At 36.8% G+C, this 19,794-nt stretch overlaps 1 protein-coding gene across 1 annotated transcript in view; it reads right to left on the bottom strand.

Moving 5' to 3' along the window:
* CFAP47 (cilia and flagella associated protein 47) overlaps nucleotides 1–19,794 on the bottom strand; it is a 362,349-nt gene that overhangs the window by 320,325 nt on the left and 22,230 nt on the right. The window contains 10 exon segments of the mRNA XM_054819861.1: nucleotides 7,385–7,479; nucleotides 9,041–9,185; nucleotides 9,744–9,821; nucleotides 12,194–12,325; nucleotides 13,673–13,795; nucleotides 14,897–15,027; nucleotides 16,015–16,259; nucleotides 16,939–17,155; nucleotides 18,393–18,489; nucleotides 18,595–18,784. Coding sequence (XP_054675836.1) covers nucleotides 7,385–7,479; nucleotides 9,041–9,185; nucleotides 9,744–9,821; nucleotides 12,194–12,325; nucleotides 13,673–13,795; nucleotides 14,897–15,027; nucleotides 16,015–16,259; nucleotides 16,939–17,155; nucleotides 18,393–18,489; nucleotides 18,595–18,784 — 1,453 coding nt within the window.

The raw sequence follows: 19,794 nt of genomic DNA, 5'->3' as shown, positions 1-19,794 counted from the left end.
TATATGGTCAGAGATGATGCACCAGCAATACCCTGTAATTCCACAGCTGCATATTTTCCACAGAATTCATTTCTTACACCATGAATTCTGTTCTTTCATTTAAAAATAAAAAAAAAAAAAATATGTCATTTAAAATGCCAAAAAAACCCCAAAACAAAATCACCTGTCACTTCTCTACAAAAAAGCTTAAGCAATAAGCTCTGACAGGTGTGACTTGCTCTATTTACCTCAATCAAAGGCCCTCCTAGGCTGCATTATTACACAGCTGTGTATTTTGTCTTTTTTCCAAGATGCTGGAATTTGTTATTTTCCAGCACGGTGATAAAAAAAACCAAAACCCAACAATTAGAAAAAAAAAATAAAAGAAAAAGAAACGGCCATTTGGAAGCAGTAAACTTCTGCACCTTGTTTTGCCGGCTTTCCTTACCAGACCATGCATGACACTGCTGCTAGCAGGATGGATCATCCTGCCTGGAGAAACACAGTAACAGTCGAAGAAGGAAGATGAGCAAATATTTAACATTACCACATTCTGCCTGTTTCCCTGGCACAAAACCAAAGGAATGAGGTGCTCTTCAGTGTTACCCAGACAGGTAGCTTGCAGAAAGCGAGTCATGATCAGAAAAGCCATGCTTTTATGGTTCTTGGACCGTGTGACTTAAAACTCAGTTCAAAACCAATCACTGTTAGCTGTCCATAATATTATTAGTAATAATTCTTAGGCCTATGCCTAGATAGGGATGAGGGAGCTACAGCAGATATTTGGCCAGATAATTAGGGGTGGGTGCGTAGTGGTGGTGGTGTTTGGGTTTTTTGTTGTTGTTGTTATTGTTGTTTAATTACCAGAAATTTTTGTCTATTCAGCTCCAAAATTAGAACCCTGCCTAGCGCAGCAGACATTAAGCTGGATAAACCTCCTTATGCTGCAGTGAAAAAAACTAAAACATAACTGATGTGTCTCTCAAATAAAATTCTATCAAAACAGAAAAGAATACAGCCTGTATACAAATATGACATTAAGAAGTATTAACTAGCTTATTTATACATATTTTTGCATATTGCTTTCACTTACAGCTGACTCTCACAGCCAACAAACACCAAGGTTAAACTCTCTTCAGTGAGGCAGAGAGCCCCGTCACCTCTAACACCTTCTAAGACAGTGGAATAACAGGAAGGCACAGCCAGGCCGTGTCTGAGAAGCAGTCTAGCCTTATCTATAATGCATCAACTTCATTTTACCACTTAGAATATTGGGAGACTTATGTCAAAATTTTTTAGGTATTATTTTATAAGCATGCCAATATACTTCATCTCTAAGAGGATCTTTTGATGTCACTCATTTGTACATACTAAGTTTTAGTGAGAATCGTAGGAGCTACTCAGAGTTCGTGTGTATTTACTTTGTTGATTTGAAGCTTTTTGGGGCAGAAGGAAAGCTACTGCCAAGTTGATTTTTAGCAGGAGAATTCAAGATTGCATTCTAAACTAAATTGCTTGAAACCTCCCATTAATAATTCAAGCAGTTTTAATAAAATTTTAAAGCGTATTAAAATAATTTCATGCTTTTGTGATTTTTTTTATCAATACTTCTGAATTTTTATTTTTCCTTAGTTCTAGTATGTACTTTCTTAGCAATAACATAAATATAGTGGGGTTTTGTTGGTTTATAGGGTAGTGTCAGTAATGACTACAACAACAGCAGGAAGTTTTAGTAGAACCAGAAGGCAGACAGAAAAGAATGTGACTTAATGGGATACAGAAGGTTTGTAGCAGCTGGGAGGTAAGCTGGGTAAGAGCAGTTGTCCAGAAAATGGAGATGAGATCAGTGACACAGCTGTTTGAGTGCAGAGGCAGGAAATAGCACTTGCAACTGTGAAACCTGAATAGAGGGAGCTCAATATATAGAGAAGATCAGAGTTTTTTCAAGACTGGAAAGTCAGCAAAGAGGAGGAGGAAATCTAGTGAGGAAAGGGGGAAATCTAGATGAGGTAGAATGATACAGAACTTGGATCCAATGGGGAATGTTTTAAGAATCAGTAACTACTGAGAATTTCTGACCACAATAAGAAATGCTGGTACCTGGACCACTTTCTTAACAGAACTATGCTTTTTATTAGTATTTTACTTTGCAGGAGTTAAATTAAAGCTGCAGCATCCTGGGGGGTACACATACTTCCAGATGCTTCCTTTAATCATGCCATAGTGGGAAACACATTTAGTTTTCCAAGTTAACTTCATTTAAGATTAGTCAGTGCTATTGCTGCCAGCTCTCAGCGCTGCACCATCTCTGAGTGATGCTAACTTGTGACCAGCAGCAGGTTGTCAGTTGTAAGTGTATTTGGGGGTGCCTTGCCTAGCAATAAGCGAGCTGGCCCCTGACAGGCAGGCAGCAATACACTTGGAGCAGAAGGGGAGCGCTGGTTGTACAGTGAGCTTACCCAGCACCGAGGGCAAAGGGAGACAGAAAGACTGTGAGCATGTGCAGGGGAGGGGAAACTGAAATAAAGACATTTCATTAAAGCAGCACTTATTATGTTAGGTTATGAGGTATAAAGCGTCGCAGGAAAACTTCCTCTTTGAAGTTCTTTATTCCCTTACTTCTGAAGGAAGTTGTAGTGTTTGCCAAAAATTATTCTCAAGACTGGAAAAACAGAGACCCAGAGTTTGAAAAATTAAAAAAGGATAACATCAGGAAACTCTATAGAGAAATCTATAATCAATAGATGCAATATATTTTACTTTTTTTTTTTTAAAAAGAAGAGCAGTCACAAACCAAATCTAGTCAAACATAAGAATTTTTTTTTCCCAAATTTATATCATAATTAAAGCAGACTGCCAACTGGTATAACCTTGTCTTCAGTTAAGTTACCATACCACCAGTATCAAATGACAGTTGGAGATGCTCATCAATAACAAACAATAAGACTGAACAGTAGTTCAGATGACAAGTGAAATTAAACATAAAGAACCATCTGCTATTTCAGCAGCCTTCAGAAATATTAATTTATTTAATCACTTGAATTTACAGCAGTGTCAGTAGCAACATTTCTACTCTTCCATCCTGCAACTTGACAAGGAAAAAGAATAATAGTAATAAAGCTCAATAATAAGTAATAGAGCTCAATTGTAACAATGGGAAAGGCAGAACTGGGAGGCAAATAAAATCCCTCTTTTGATAGTTGGGGGTGGGGGACATTTAGGATTTTAGAGAGTTGATATTTCACCAGTCTGTAAAGGGGACAACTGACCTTCCACTACACTCTTTTCCACTACAGTGGAGAATAAAGGATCACTTTGTACAGCAGCACTATCACCAAAGAAATCCAATACCATAAGCAAGAACAGAGCTGTCAGATTTCAGGTTATGGCTTACAGGAATATGTGTTTTAGATCTTATATGCAATTATGTGCTTTTAGCTACTGAGATTAGAGAAAAAAATAAATGAAAACTGCATCTATGGTGTAGATTAGAAATACCTCTGTTAAACACTTGACAGGACTTAAGTAAAATTGTTTTATGAAAATAAATTGAAATTTAGGCCTTGGAAGTTAAACTATTGATACCTGTCAAATCCTACACATAATATACACCTTTGTATCATCCATAGAACAATATTTCTAGACTCTATTTTAGTATTTCTAGACTCTATTATCATTTTTAAATCAGTACGTTTGTGGCATTCTATTTTTATAGAACTCCTAACTAAATTTTCTGTATAGATGCTAGAGCAAAAAAAAAAAAATTTTTTTCAGACAAACTAACCACTAGCTTAACTAAGCTCAAGTATTAGTGATACCATCATTACCTTGTTCCTATCTAATCCACAAACAGAGCGAACTCCTCAAAAGTAAGTATATTGTATTCCAAAGTAATCAGATTATACAAAACGAAAAATAGAAAAGAATGAAAACTTGGGAGATTTGGAAAGTTCTTACAGAAGGGCATTACAATTTTAGCAACCATTTACTTTCTCTGTTTAGTGTTCCATCTATGGCTTACTAGAAGCTAACTGGCAGTTATGAAGCAGCATTTTGTTTCTCATTTCTATTGACAATCTTTCAATTAGAACAAAAAAATTAAAATGTTGTTGAATACTTATGATTTTCAGCTGAAAACTGTTCTTTAACAGAATACTGTTACAACAGGTTGCTTTTGTAAATTAAATATGCATCTCAGAGGACTTTACTGGTAAAATAAAAATCAAAACTAATTAAGTTTCAAAGCTTGGCTGTAAGAGCAGTAATAATATATACCTACTCATTTAAAGCTCAATCAATCTTTTCCCCATTTTTGTTTTACATGGCTCTACACTATTTTATGTACTTCTTTTTATTTATAAAGGAAGCTAGCCTTTCCATATTCCAGTTTCATCATTTTAAGTCAAAAATAGATATTCCTTTGTATTAATTATTGTTTAACTAGTTTGAATTTCACACTTAGCAAGAGACAGAAACTAAGAAGTTCTATTATAATAATAAAGAGCCTCAACATTGGCCTTAGTGGGGCCAGAATTTCATCTTTGGAGCAACAACATGCGGTTAGAATATGATTTTATGACGCGTAAATATGATTGTCTGACAGATGACATGTCCCTTTGGGACAGAGTGAAGCATTTCTGGTGATGCTTGTCCAACCACTTCTTAAGAGTCTTCAATAATGGAGATACCTTCTTCCAATATTTGACTCTTGTTGCCACAACAAGTTTTTACATCTAATCTAATCCACCTAGCATAATTTAAACCCACTACTCATTACCTACCTACTGCAGTGAATAAGCGTATATAAATTATATTCCACAGAATATTGGACATTAGTTCCATCTTTTACACAGTTTGTGCTTCCTGGACTTCTGGTCATTTCCATTGCTTTCTTTTGTACTTTCTTTCCTAGGGAAATTGTCTCACTTCTTTCTTAAAGTGTGGCATCCCAAATGGGAAGTGTTCCAACTGAAGTGTTATCAGCACTGATTAGAATCATTATTTTATTTGTCTGCCTCTACTCTTCATTCTTGTTAAACTACAATACCATGTGCATAGATTACTCCAACAGCATTATCTAGTTTTGCATTTCTGTTATTGACCCTTCCTATCTAAATGAAAATGTCAGTGTTTTTCCTTACTGAGCTTCTCTCCAGTTTGACAATAGGTCACTGGTGATATTCTGTATGTACAATTTTGCAAACAATTACATACTTTCCTAACACTGTATCCAGTCTAAATCTGACTACCTTGCTTATGAGAATATTGCATCAGACAGCATCAAGATACTTAAAGATATGACATCTACTGGCTGAATGGTCACGCTCAAAGAGTTGTGGTCAACGGCTCAATGTCCAAGTGGAGATCAGTGACAAGTGGCATTCTTCAGGGGTCGGTACTGGGAGCAGCACTGTTCAACATCTTTGTCGGCGACATGGACAGTGGGATCGAGTGCGCCCTCAGCAAGTTTGCCGACAACACCAAGCAGTGTGGTGTGGTCGACATGCTGGAGGGAAGGGATGCCATCCAGAGGGACCTTGACAGGCTGGAGAGGTGGGCCCGTGCGAACCGCATGAAGTTCAACAAGGCCAAGTGCAAGGTCCTGCACATGGGTCAGCGCAATCCCAAGCACAACTACAGGCTGGGCAAGGAATGGATTGAAAGCAGCCCTGAGGAGAAGGACTTGGGGGTATTGATTGATGAGAAGCTCAACATGAGCCAGCAGTGTGCGCTTGCAGTCCAGAAAGCCAACCGTGTCCTGGGCTGCATCAAAAGAAGTGGTCAAGGGAGGTGATTCTGCCCCTCTACTCCACTCTGCAGAGACCCCACTTGGGGTACTGCATCCAGCTCTGGGGGCCCCAGTACAGGAGAGACATTGAGCTGTTGGAGCGAGTCCAGAGGAGGGCCACAAAGATGATCAGAGGGCTGGAGCACTTCTCCTATGAGGACAGGCTGAGAGAGTTGGGGTTGTTCAGCCTGGAGAAAAGAAGGCTCCAGGGAGATCTAATTGCAGCTTTCCAGCACCTGAAGGGGGCCTACAGGAAAGATGGTGAGGGACTGTTTATCAGGGAGTGTAGTGATAGGACAAGGGGTAATGGGTTTAAGCTGAAGGAGGGTCAATTTAGATCAGATGTTAGCAAGAAATTCTTTACTGTGAGGGTGGTGAGGCACTGGAACAGGTTGCCCAGAGAAGCTGTGGATGCCCTCTCCCTGGAAGTGTTCAAGGCCAGGTTGGATGGGGCTTTGGACAACCTGGTCTAGTGGAGGGTGTCCCTGCCCATGGCAGGGGGGTTGGAACTAGATGATCTTTGAGGTCCCTTCCAACCCAAACCGTTCTATGATTCTACTGTTTCTCCACTAACCTCAAAGCCTGCTATGCTATAGGAGAAAATTAATTTGGTTTGAAATAACTCATTTTTTATGAATTTATTGACTCATGTTCTGTCAGGAACACCATCAGTCATTTCACAATAGCTCCCATGTGTACACAGAATCTAAGCTGACAGTAGTAAGAGGAAGAAAATCACAGTGTTACCAGACACAGGCTGTAATATGCAAATATCATTTGAACTATGCTTTGAACAAAGGAATTCCCTTTTATTCAAAAACTAGAGTGCTGGGAAGGGGTGGGAAAGTGAAAAAAGAATATTGTTGACTCTTTCAAAATGCATTGTCTCCGATATTAATTTATTTTTTTAAGGTAAAAATGCAGCTAATGCAACAGGTTTACTTGCTGTAGAAGTGGTCCCCAGCTGTTTGTTCTGAAGCTGGTTCATAATATAAAGGCTAAGTTTTCTTTCAGTTCATTGTTCTCCAAATACGTGGAAACCCCAAACCCTCCATTTCTAAAGTATTGTTCAATAAGCTTAGATTTAAAATTTCCTATAGCAGTCTCTATTAACACCTATTGCCAATAAAACACTATTTTCCTGATGTAAAACTGCACCATAAAGTCTCATATCTTCAATTTATTTCCCTCAAATAGCTCAATCAGAAAGCAACTTTGCCACTTTGTCACTTTTTATGTCACATAAAACTCCTCTACTTTTGCAGTCCCTTGGTCATCTGAGAGTTAAAGCACAAATAGCTGCAAAAAGAAAATGGCTGCCAGTTTGTTGAATGATTTAATGAATGCATGGTAAGACATTTCAATTTAAGTTTATGCCTTTTCCATTTTTAAGTCATTGAGAAAGTGTGCTTTCTTTGTGTATACAAACATTTAAGGAAAGCAGCAAAAGTTATATAAAGGTTATTTCAGAACTTCTTTTCATAAGAATTGGATTGCTATAATAAAACTATTGCACACACTAAAATATTCATCTAAAATATCTACATTCTTTCTCCATAGAAATATCACAGAGCATGATTTTAATTTAGCATAATCAACACTGCCCCATAAACCTACCTCTTTTGGCATGAAGGACAACAAGCACTGCAAAGCTGACTTTCCCTTTAAGTTCACCGAATACAAATAAGGATTCAAAGAACAGCAGTCAACCACTGTCAAACAAAATTCAGAATCAAATTACAGATGTTATTACACTATCAACTTTATAGCAGTTGCAGTGCTTCAGAGTGATTTCCAACATAAGGTTCCTGCATATCTGATTGGTAAACATTTCTTACAAAGTTACAAATGAATATAATATTTCTCATAAGGATTCTGGAGGTAATTTTGAGAAGTGTTAATCACCAGCAACTTTCATTGAAGTTATTGATTTGGGAGAACACAGTATTTCAGGAAAAAAAAAAAAAAACCACAAACACTGTCATTTACGTTTGAATAAAAGCATTGGCAAAAAAAGTTAACTAAATAATGAAAACTAATACCACAGGGAGAAGAATAGCTGAAACTGTTTTTCTAAATGGCTTTTTAGACATAACCTACACTACAGAAGTTTACCAGTAAGGCTTGCTTCATTTTTCAGACTTTCATGTCCAATTTTAAGGCACTAGCAGAAGCATGGGTTTCCAAAAAACAAGGTAACATTCCTCTGAGATCAGTATTCATCCTGGAACACCAGGATCAGTATTCATCCAGTATTCACCATTTGAACAGTACTGGACCTGACTGGATGTCACATTGCTTGCTTCAAGGACAAACTCTGATCTAGAAATCATGTGCAATGAGTCAATTCCCATGGTGGTTAGTTGCCTGTTGTAGATAGTCTTACAGGTCTCTTCCAAGTTAAGATGACTGACTAGGAGCCCTTGCCTTCCTGTTGAAGTCCACCACATGGTAAGAAAACCCTTCTGTTATTACCAAATAATTTTTGTCATCATTCACATATAGTTCTACATAAAGATACGACTAAATTTTATAACATTGTCTTGCAAAGGAAAGAGTCCTGATTTCCTGAGCTCACAAAGACAAGAGACCATATAAGCATAGATGTAAAATTCTCTCATGAATAAAGATGTTGGAACAGCAAAGGAGGTGCCAGGATTGAAATAGGAAAGGGATGAGCAACAATGAGTGAAGGATAAGGATCTGCACTATTTCTATCAAGAATCAAAGAATAGCAATCTAATTCCACATATTGTCCCAATGACATTCTGAGGTGGGCATCATGCAGATCAGAGGTCCTGTGGTCAACCTGCAGATACCACCAGGAAAAAGAGAAGTCTGGACCTGAAGGGCAAACATTGTCAAAACAGTGGGTAAAGGTCCATGAATAGAAAATTAGTATAGTTGTTTGGCTTTGGTTGGTTGGTTGGTTTTTAAACTGTTGTGTTTTTTTATTATTTTACTTGGTGAAAGGGTATCCAAACTTTATTTTTTAACATACCTTAGCAACTGGGGGGGGGGGGGAGGGGGGATGGGGGGGGATAAGAAAAAAAGTCTACGGGCAACCTGACATTTTCCAAATGCTTATTTTGGCAAATGTCATTTTACAGGCAAACCAAAATGTGTCCTCTTAATTTATATTAAGCAGCACTTTCAAAATAATTGTTTTAGGTTTTCTTAAATCAGAAAATGTGTATGCCAGAAATAGTTTGTCAGATTTTCTCTTAGCATTACCTATACTTTATTTAATTCTGATACAGTAAAAGCAAATACCTGAATGGTCATTAGCATTCAATTTAAAATCCTTGTATTTAGAAAAATCAAACTCCACTCTGGTACACGCCTGTCCTTTGTTCTGCAGCAAAAAGGGAATCGATTTTGTGGAACCAACATAAACACCGCCAAAGTCAAATAGTTCCTGTAAGTTTAAAAGAAAAAAAAATTGGGTCAAAGCAGTGTGAAGTCAAGCTTACAATTCAACAGAATGTGAAAAATATAATTGTTCAAAGATTCAAAATTTATAACACAATAAAGGTCTTGGGTAATCAATTGTCTTGTGTAACCATTATCTTTAAAATCTTTCCAGGACATAAAATGCAACAGTTTAGAATTCAATACATAAGTCCAGTTATACTATCAGGAAAGTTTTCATCATTCAATGAACAGATCAGTGGATTCCTTTTCCCTTATTGCATTATTTTTCCTATAACTACCTTAAATACATCCTCTCCCTTTTAACATACTTTTTCCAGATTGTCAAGTTCAAAAGCTAAAGCTATCAGCTATCATTTAGTACAACTGTTATATGTACATTTAGTTTTTAATTTCTCTTCCTAAGTTCTTCCCTTTGATAATTTTCTCAGGAAGTTAGTATAGGAAACAATTACAGATATGAAGTAGGGATGAGCCACTTTGACGTCTAGATAAAGCAAAACACTATCAGTCTTACCAGTTGCTACTATTTCTTCATACTTACCACATCGATGTTTATTTCGGGGATCTCTACAAATCCACCAATCCTAAGCACTAGTACTCCCGAATTTCGCACTGATACCTAAGTGAATGGACAACAGTGTGATTGTTGACATGGTCATGCTAACATAATTATCTCACCAAATCTGTCATAATTACATGAAAAAAAGGTTTTTTAAAGAAACACAACAAAAACAACCAACCTACCCATATAGACTGGAGAGAGACATTCACCATCATTTGTAATAAAAATACGAAAATAACTCTGCCCTCATAATGTATTTTTGTTATGGAAATGTAAAGAGGTAAAGAAAATGTCTTCATTCTCTAGAACATATATACACAGATTTCAGTGAGATGCGGCTTCAAAGAAGAACCAGTCACGCCTCTGTGGCATACCATATCTGGGATAGTCATAGTTGTTAATTAAAAAAACAAACTAAAAACCCACACACCGTACCAACACATCAGCAGAGTTTTAGGAAAGACTAGCCTTCTGCAGACAAAAATAATGTTGCAGGAGGCTGTATCACTAGAATGAACAGTTTTCCCCAACAGGAGAAAGCTGAGTGGATGAGTTAGATCTGTTCAGGAGCTGTGAGGATTGGAAAGTATACAACAACAAAATTACTTGACAGAGGTGCTGGTACAAAGTAGATACTATTGTTCTGAGCAATATGAAATGTTTGTGGTGGGTTGACCCTGGCTAGAGGCCAGGTGCCCACCAGAGCCACTCTATCACTCCCCCTCCTTAACTAGACAGGGGAGAAAAGGTATAACGAAACGCTTGTGGGTCAAGGTAAGGACAAGGAGAGATCACTCGCCAAGGCTTGTGGGTAGAGATAAGGACAGAGAGAGATCACCCACTAATTATCGTCACGAGCAAAACAGACTGAACTGAGAGAGAAATTCATCTAATTTATTACCAAGCAAAACAGAGTAGAGGAATGAGAAATAAAATCAAATCTTAAAACACCTCCCCCCACCCCTCCCATCTTCCTGGGCTCAACTTCACTCCTGATTTCTACCACCTTGCCCCCCAGCAGCACAGGGGGACGGGGAATGGGGGTTGTGGTCAGTTCATCACACATTGCCGCTCCTTCCTCCTCAGGGGGAGGACTCCTCACACTCTGCCCCTGCTCCGGCGTGGGGTCCCTCTCATGGGAGACAGTCCTTCACAAACTTCTCTAATGTGAGTCTTTCCCACAGGCTGCAGTTCTTCACAAACTGCTCCAGCGTGGGTCCCTTCCATGGGATGCAAACCTTCAGGAACAGACTGCTCCAGCGTGGGTCCCCCACGGGGTCACAAGTCCTGCCAGCAAACCTGCTCTGGTGTGGGCTCCTCTCTCCACGGGGCCACAGGTCCTTACAGGAGCCTGCTCCAGCGTGGGCTTCCCATGGGGTCACAGCCTCCTTCAGGTGCCTCCACCTGCTCCAGCATTGGTTCCTCCATGGGCTGCAGGTGGAATCTATACACCCCCTCATCCTTCCTCCATGGGCTGCAGGGGGATAACCTGCCTCACCATGGTCTTCACCACAGGCTGCAGGGGAGTGTCTGCTTTGGTGCCTGGAGCACCTCCTGCCCCTCCTTCTGCACTGACCTTGGTGTCTGCAAAGTTTCTCACATCTTCTCACTCCTCTCTCTGGCTACAAAATCCCTCTGAGGTTGTTTTTTTCCCTTCTTAAATATGTTATCACAGAGGCGGGTCCATCTTGGAGCTGGCTGGCATTGGTTCTGTCAGACACAGGGGAAGCTTCTAGCAGCTTCTCGCAGAAGCCTCCCCTGTAGCCCCCTCACTGCCAAAACCTTGCCACACAAACCCAATACACTGTTTTAGAAGTGGAAAAAAGAAATGGATACTAGGTTTAGTGAGCATAATGTAGGCGGCAACAGAAGATGGAGAATCCAGGATTAGAGTCAGAAGAGGTAGCAAAGATCAGCCCCATGACAGCATCCTTTTTCCCCATTCTCACTTATCTGACCAAGGAAAAGTTCAGGAAGCAGGCATACAGAAAACAAAATAGGGTTAGATGTTTATTGCACTCCTATTATCAAATCAAATCTATTAGTAAATCCATCTCTGAGATGACCACAAAAAGAAGTCAAGAAGTTAAAGACACTGCAGTATTAAAGTCCTGCTCCTCTACAGATCATAAAAAACGCAGATATGTCTACATGATCTTCTGAAGACAATCACACATTAGTTTCAACAGCTTGCCAATGGTATAATAAGAATCTGCTCAAACGGTGAGGCTGTTTTGATACTTCAGTACAGGACTATGATCAAAATAACAGGCTATAGCAGCCATCAACTGCTGTAAGAATTTTTTTATTTCTTAAAAAGCATTAGAACACTGGAAATAAAATCCAAAAGATGATTAAATGTACACACATCTCCACACATAAACACACAACATAACACTCAAAAGACACATTCTTCCAGTTTTGAATACCTCCACTCTTGTATCAAAACTCATTTTTACATTCGGAGTGAAACAGATTTTGAGATCAGCATGGCCTCCCACAGGTACCACTCCTTCAGAAGGGGTGATCGTCATTCCAGGCAGCGGGTTTGAATCAAGAACCTTCAAATACAAACATGAAACATGAATAATACTGAAAAAGGTGATCTGTCATGAAGATTTTATATTCTTACAAGGAGAACCTTCATAATACATAATGCTAACTTGGACACAGAATTTTGGGGAAAAAAATACAGGTAAACAAAATAAAGTAACAGATTCCTAAATGTGATGACTGTCAGTTTCTATTATGAAATTTTTGCACACTAGTTGGAAATTTCACATTCTGGTTTTTGAGTTGTTTTCATTAAGTTATTAAGGCTTATTATCTAGTGATAGCATTTTTTCAGTGACAAATAAATTCATCACTTCTTTTTCGATATTCACAAAACAGATCCTAATACCATAGGGTTCAGAAATGATACCAGGAGCAGATATTCAGTTTACCCACAATTAGTAAGGACAAAATAGAATTTGTTCTCTTCTAATGTACTCTAAACAGATAAATTTTAAAGTATAGCTAAACAAGTGTTAATGACCAAGACGAATCAGCCATCTCTTGGTTTAAGAGTAATCCTGGAGGCTTAAAAGGCTGGGTAAGTTTGTCTTATAGATTATGCTTATTTTATTTTTTCAGGTCCATCCTCCAAGAGTGTAGTAATGATACGTGTTATTACAATACTCAGTTGATAAACAGAGAAATATAGTACAAATCAAAATAAATTAATCAAGCTTCTTAGTACCATAATAGTTCTTAGTACCATAATAGTTCTTCTAGCTTCTCAGTTCCATAATGTAGTAGAAAAATTTTGAGGATTTTAATGAAAATTCTTTTGCTTCACTAAATAACTATAGGAAATTATTCTGTGATCAGGAGAACTAACAAGATTAGGTTTCCTACGAATTCATCTATTATGTCTTCACCCACTCTGGCATCCATCTCATCTCTTGTCCAATTCATAATACATCCTATCTTCCTCTCAGATGTTAGTCTAGCAAAGTAATCACATTTGCCATGACTGGTCTGGGTCTACTGGACAGCCAGTATGAATAGGATGACTAGCCAGTTTCCCCTGTTTCTCAAAATATAAAAACATGCAAGCTATAACTGCTTTTTCATAGGGTACACTAGTATAGGATTCACCATTGGTTATCGTGAAACTTCCATGACCTTTTAGACCATTAACACTTTGCTTGTCTGACAGTCCATCTATCCATCAATCCAAATTTGACAGAGGGACAGAATTCCTGTTCACTTAAGTCTTGTTTCTTCAGAAAGCCAGACAAAAACTTAAGCAGATGTGTATCTAGTAACCAAGAACACAAACCTGTAACATGATCTGATAAAATGAACTCCCTTCTTCGCCCCACCCCAAGAAATTAAATATACCAAAAATAATTTTAGCTTACTTGGAAGTACGCGTGATTGGAACCTATGTTTTGAAGTATGGCTGTCTTACAAGTAGATAAACCCATTGGACTATGACTGAAGGGTATCCTTTGTTCCATAAACTGAACTTTAGTAGTACCAAGCTATAAAAAAGAAGAGGAAAAGCAGCAAACTAAATAACATATTACTAAGTACAAATAAATAATTCAGCCTAATTTTCTTTTCATTATATAATGAGCTAATATCCTTGTGGAAATGCATAAATTAGAAATATTCAAATAGATAAACACAGTTTAAATGTGAGACAAGATTTACTCAATGTATTGAACTTATTTATATTCAAAGTGAACAGATACAACCCCAGCGATATTTCTGGGCTAATTTCAAGACAAATAAAAATATTTTAATTAAATTTAATTTAACAGCAGAAGCACCATGATTTTTTTAATCCTAAATGTGTGATCAGGACAAGATACTTCAGAGATTTTAATAGCAGTAGAAGTACTAATATTCTAATTTACACACATCCTGGTTTACATATGGCAATTTCCAAGACTTCAAAAGAAGAGGAAGAAAAGAAAAAAAGCTGCTGGGGAAAAAAAAAAATAAAAAACAGGCACATCAAAAGGAAGGAAAAAGCTTTCTTGGCTCCCAAAAATGGAAGGTCTACTGGCTCCATGCTCTAGAATACAGTAAAAAAAGAGACTGTCTCCTTCACACTTCCTGGCATGTAACATAAGATAACAAATGATCAATCTAAGCTGAATTTCACTGTTTAGAATATCCAGAACATTGCTCTCCAAATTATCAAATACCATGTTCAAATAACAGCACAAAGTTGCACTGCAGCCTGTTCTTACCCTGAAGATCTGAAAGATACCTTCCCACACACACCTTGATTTTTATCCCTTTAATACCTATCTAAAGAATTATCATACCACCTGTCAGCCTTTGTTTGGCTAAACTAAACCAGCCAAGAAGAACAATTACCACTTAATCTACAAGGACCACAAAGTTGTGGTGTCAAAGGAAGTACATCATCGAAAGCAAGAAAAGGGTCAGTTGTCTTTGTCTTGCCTTCTCCATCACGTTTTTGGAACAATGTTCTTTTGTTAGACATGTCAAATAGAAGCCATATGAAATTAAAATATTTTTTTAACACGATACTAGAAATATATTTAAGAAATTACTTCTTTAAAAACCCACACTTTTTGCTTCTCTGAATCTGCTGTATGAATTGTTACCTTTGCAAAACATTTCAACTTAATTGTGTTTCCTTTACGCACACACAAGTTGAATTCTCCTGCTTCTGGAGAGTTGAATCCTGGATGCCAAACAACTTCACACTCCAGATCTCTATAGGCCTCTACAAAGCCTAAATAAATGTGCATAATTTAAACATTATAGCATACACATGCACAATTATGAAATTATACTGTATTATTAGAAATAACATAAGCACATTAAAGTGAAATGACCTTCTATTACTGAAGACTAAGCCTGTATTTCCAAGGTGTTGAACAGTATGCTGAATTAAGTAAAATTAGTTTCTGAATTCTTATGAGAATTGTGTAATCTGTTTATTAATATCCTGCAGTAAAACACACTCAAAGTTCACTGGTATTTTTTAGCCATGAACTACTCAAATAGTCAACATTTAAGAAAATAAAAGAACAGACTACCCTTCTTGCAGAATAACAACTTCAGGAAAGACCATATATATTTTCTTGCTTGCAGCTGAGTCTGAACTCATATCAGCAGAAATCTCTTTTCTCAAGAATCAGAGCACACCGAGCTCCTGATCCAACTAAGTCTTGTTTGAACTGTGTAATGCCAATTCAGTTAGCAGTTAGTTCTTTAATAACAGAGCTCCAACATACTCCTGCAGAACACTATCTTTCAAAGGAAAGAAGGTAAAAGCTAATGTCTCACACACTTCTAACAAATATTGATCCATAATGCAAGTGGAAATTAATCCCAGATTGAATTCCATTTGTGTCACTCAGACTGTCTACATCAACTTCTTAGCAGCTTCATTCATACAGTGCTGTTGGAAAATTTCCTATCCTGATATTGCAAACTGCCATTAAATAGCTGCCTCGCTTTTGAAATATCAGAAATCCGCACTGAGAAAAAAGGTTACATAAGTGCTGGTAGCTGAATGTAGAAACAATGAACTGGACTGAGATGCACTCAGGGAATGCTGCTGTGGTATTAACACTCTGATCTGATACTATTTTTGGTGATACACTGATTTTGCCCCAAATCTAAAAAAAATACAGTTTATAGCACAAACTGAATGTTTGTCTTACATTATTGACATTTAAGATGCGTGCGCACACACTGTACTTGCATAGTATACCTTTGGCTGGCTGTATAGAAAATGCAGTTCCTCTTTCTGTAATTATAGGTTTCCAAGTAAACTCAGCAGGATGGTTTCTGGGATTGTATACCCTGACAGTTGTTCTAAATTCTGTCTCTGCTAGGTAGCCAGGAATAGGATTTAAAATCACTTCCCTTGCAGACAGCTCAAGTTCAACAGACACTGCTTTTGCAACTACCAGCACATGCCCAAGGTGTTGGTTGTTTATTGTGTAAGTGAAAGATCTGTAACATAAAAATATGTATTTCTCAATATTTTTATTATTTATTATGTTGCAGAGTAAGATTTATGTAAGATATAATCGTTAGCAAGAAAATACTTAACAAAATAATTGGGGGTGAACACACAGTTAAGACTGATAAGAGAAAACAATTTGTAATTGTTTTGCATACAACTTAAATCACATCCAAAGTGAAGATCATCCCAAAGGATGATTAACCTCATACAGTCATTTTAACAGCATTAGTGAAGTGAGAGTTCCATGTGCATACCAGAAGGCTATAAAACAGTTTGCCTATACATTTACCCATGAGGTGCATCAAAAGGTCTGAGCATAGATGTAGCGATGCAACAATATGCCGGAAAAAGCACAGTATTTTCCATAAAATTTCTCCTGACAAATACATTGTAATAGCAAACTTTTTCCCCTGATATACCTGTGGCTGTATGGGCTTTTGACAAGACAGTTTGTTGTACTTTTATTAAATCCTAAAAAACATGACTATACTAGCAAATTTTTACAACATAAAGCTGCATTAATTATTGCAATATCACCACAAATGAGTGTACACCATTAACCACTTATCATAATTACACTGAGTTTAAACAAGCCACATGATTTTTTTTTTAATTTTACTACTGCAAAGAAAATATGTAAATCAAGACAAATATAAGAAGCCTTACCTTTTAAACATTCCAAGAGTGCTTGTCTCGAATACAACAGGAATATGGGTCTTTGTAAGAGGAGGCACCACCTGAGACAACGGACTCGTCTCCTGTAATTCATCAATTTCAATCTCAATTTGTATCCATATATGAACTGACAAATTATTGACGATGTGCAGTTTTCTGGCTGTTGTAGAATACACACAAACATCACCAAAATCCATAGTAGATGGACCTGGAATATATAAGAAATAAATCTTCAACATTAAAAAGTAAAAGTTAATGTAAGGAAGCGTAACTACTAAAACTTTATGATTAAAACATTTTAGTTCCTCAAATTACAGAATTAGTCAGCTAGAACAATCCTGTAGCAGAACAAATTCACACTAAAATTTGGAAGTAAATACCATCCATGTTCTGTGAATGTTTTCAGTAGTACAACTCAAAAGCCAGAGCTAACCTTTATTTCTTAATACTGTCTGTTAGCCAGCTATTAAAATAGGAAAAGCAATATGCTAATCACTAAAGGCATTATTAATAATCATAAATACTTATTTTCATTAATCAGATATTTAAATGGCTAGACAACCAGCAATTCACTGAGAGTTTATATACTTAACCTGTTTATTTGCTCACTGATGTGTGACCATTTGGTTTAATAATGCATGTAATTTGATGGTGACAGAATTATCTCACTACTTTATTTACTGCTATCACCAGTTTTTATTCTGGTCTGCAATCTTTAGTGCTCATGGCACTAATCAAACACCTTACAAAACTCTAAGTACTTTTCGTATTAATATGTTTATCTTATTCTACTTTTCCCCAAGTGTAACAGCATACCCAGCTATACTATTCAAATTCTGGCTTCACTGAAAACAAAAAATGCCCAGAAAGTACTGAAAATTTTCACTTTGCTGCTAAATAATTTTATTGAAGAAAAAATGAGCTTAGACCACTTTTAGTACCAAGTGTTATTAATAGGAGAGTCTCTCACAGACTTTAGAAGGTGTTACTCCCTATCACAGAGCATTCCACTGAAATTACTTTGAAGGAGGACCCTAAAGAAGTTTGACTTTTTGGGGGTATCACTGTTTACTGTTAATTCCTAGAAATATTCTGAACACTCCCATGAATCTTTCTGATATTAATGTTGGTCCAGATACTATCCAATAACAAAGCAAAAGGGTATGAGCAACCCTCATACTACACTGCATTGATTTCACTATAATAGGCTGTAGTGTGAGCAGTCTCTAAAGGAAGGTCTCCTTTTACATGTTGATACCTAATCACATCTCAGTATTTTCTGAAGAGTACAAAGCTTTAGTTAAACACTACTGTAGATATCAGGCTGCCACCAAATAAAGCTATTTTCTATTTAAGGTGAACAATTATGAACATAAATTGTGTTACTATAAATAAATGCTTTTATAACAACTATATGCATTTAGTAACCAAATTTAAAATCTTACCAATGAATATTTGATGAAGCTGCTTGGATGTCAGTGTTAAACTACAATCTTCCTTCTCTTGGGTAGAAGATGGCATAGCACTAAGCCCATTCCAAATCTGTGATAAACACAAGACATCTTCTCAGAGTAAGATCAAAATTCTTATGTTTTTTAATATGGTAAAGACATTATGCTTACATTACTACTCAAACATTGAACTTACTTCTTTGATTGAAGATTTAGAACCAATTGCTGCCAATTTTCGACTAGTTAATAGGCAATTCTCATCTAAAGGAAGCATTTTGAACTGTAGCTTCTCCTTGTGAAAATCTGTGACTGAGATCTTTGGTGACATAAGACCTTCAGCTGGTTTAAGGCCTATGTTCACAGAATTATTATAAATGTAAAACTGCCTATAGGGGAGGGAAAAAAAAAAGAATATGGAAACCTAGACATTTGAGCATTGCATGTTTTGCACATTAAATTATTAAAGATTTTTAAACACAGATAATACCTTAAGTAGGAATATTTCATTATTTAAAAAAAAAAAAAAAAAGCTGAAGTACAGAAAATGCCTTGAAAAGCCTTGTATTGTTTAGGCAAGGATTAACATCTATTGCACATTTGTGGCAATTGCTTAGCTCAATAGGTCACAAGCATTATGGCTACCAAAATATAAATATTATATCTAAAATACCTCTTAAAGAACAAGCAAGTTGTAAAGTCAAGCACTTAAATTTAGCAAATACCAAGATTACAAAGGATCCTTTAATTGCATATGTCTGAACTGGATCACTTATAGCCTAATTTTCAGAGCAATTAACTTTTCTTGGCCAAAGTTCAGCTATGATCAATTTCACCTGCAATCAAGAGATCTGAAACTTCCAGAGATCTTAAACAGATATTTCAGATCAAGTATGCATATTATTACTATATTTGATAATAACAGTGAAATTCATCTGATTGATAACTGTGAAATTTTCCTCTCTGTTCTTGCTCCTCATGCAATATACCTTGAATGGTGATATAAACAACAGTTCACCCACTACACAACACCAGTTTCTTTCAAGAAAACCACAGATCATCTGCTTGCATAAAAATAAAATAAATCCAGCTCTGCAGGCCTTGTCTGAATCATGATGTATATACACAGAGCAAGGTAAATTGAGATTACAAGAATAATCCACTGGCATTATTAATTTTTAAGTAATGAGTCTTGCAAACTTAACACTCTCAAGGTATTACTTCTCTTGCTTTAGAGGCTTTACAGGCTTTTTTTTCCTGGTTTGGTTTATTGAGGTTTTTTTAGTTAAAACTTTTAAAAGTAGCAGAGCTGTCAGTTCTGCTTTCCCATGATTTTGCTCCACAGCATACCAAACAAATACACGCATTCATGAAGCAATAATTTACTATAAGATAAAGC

Source organism: Grus americana, chromosome 1 (genome assembly GCF_028858705.1).
Source record: "Grus americana isolate bGruAme1 chromosome 1, bGruAme1.mat, whole genome shotgun sequence".
NCBI classification, from domain to species: Eukaryota; Metazoa; Chordata; class Aves; order Gruiformes; family Gruidae; genus Grus; species Grus americana.
The sequence above is the reverse complement of the archived record's forward strand: the minus strand, read 5'-3'. Positions and strand labels throughout refer to the sequence as shown.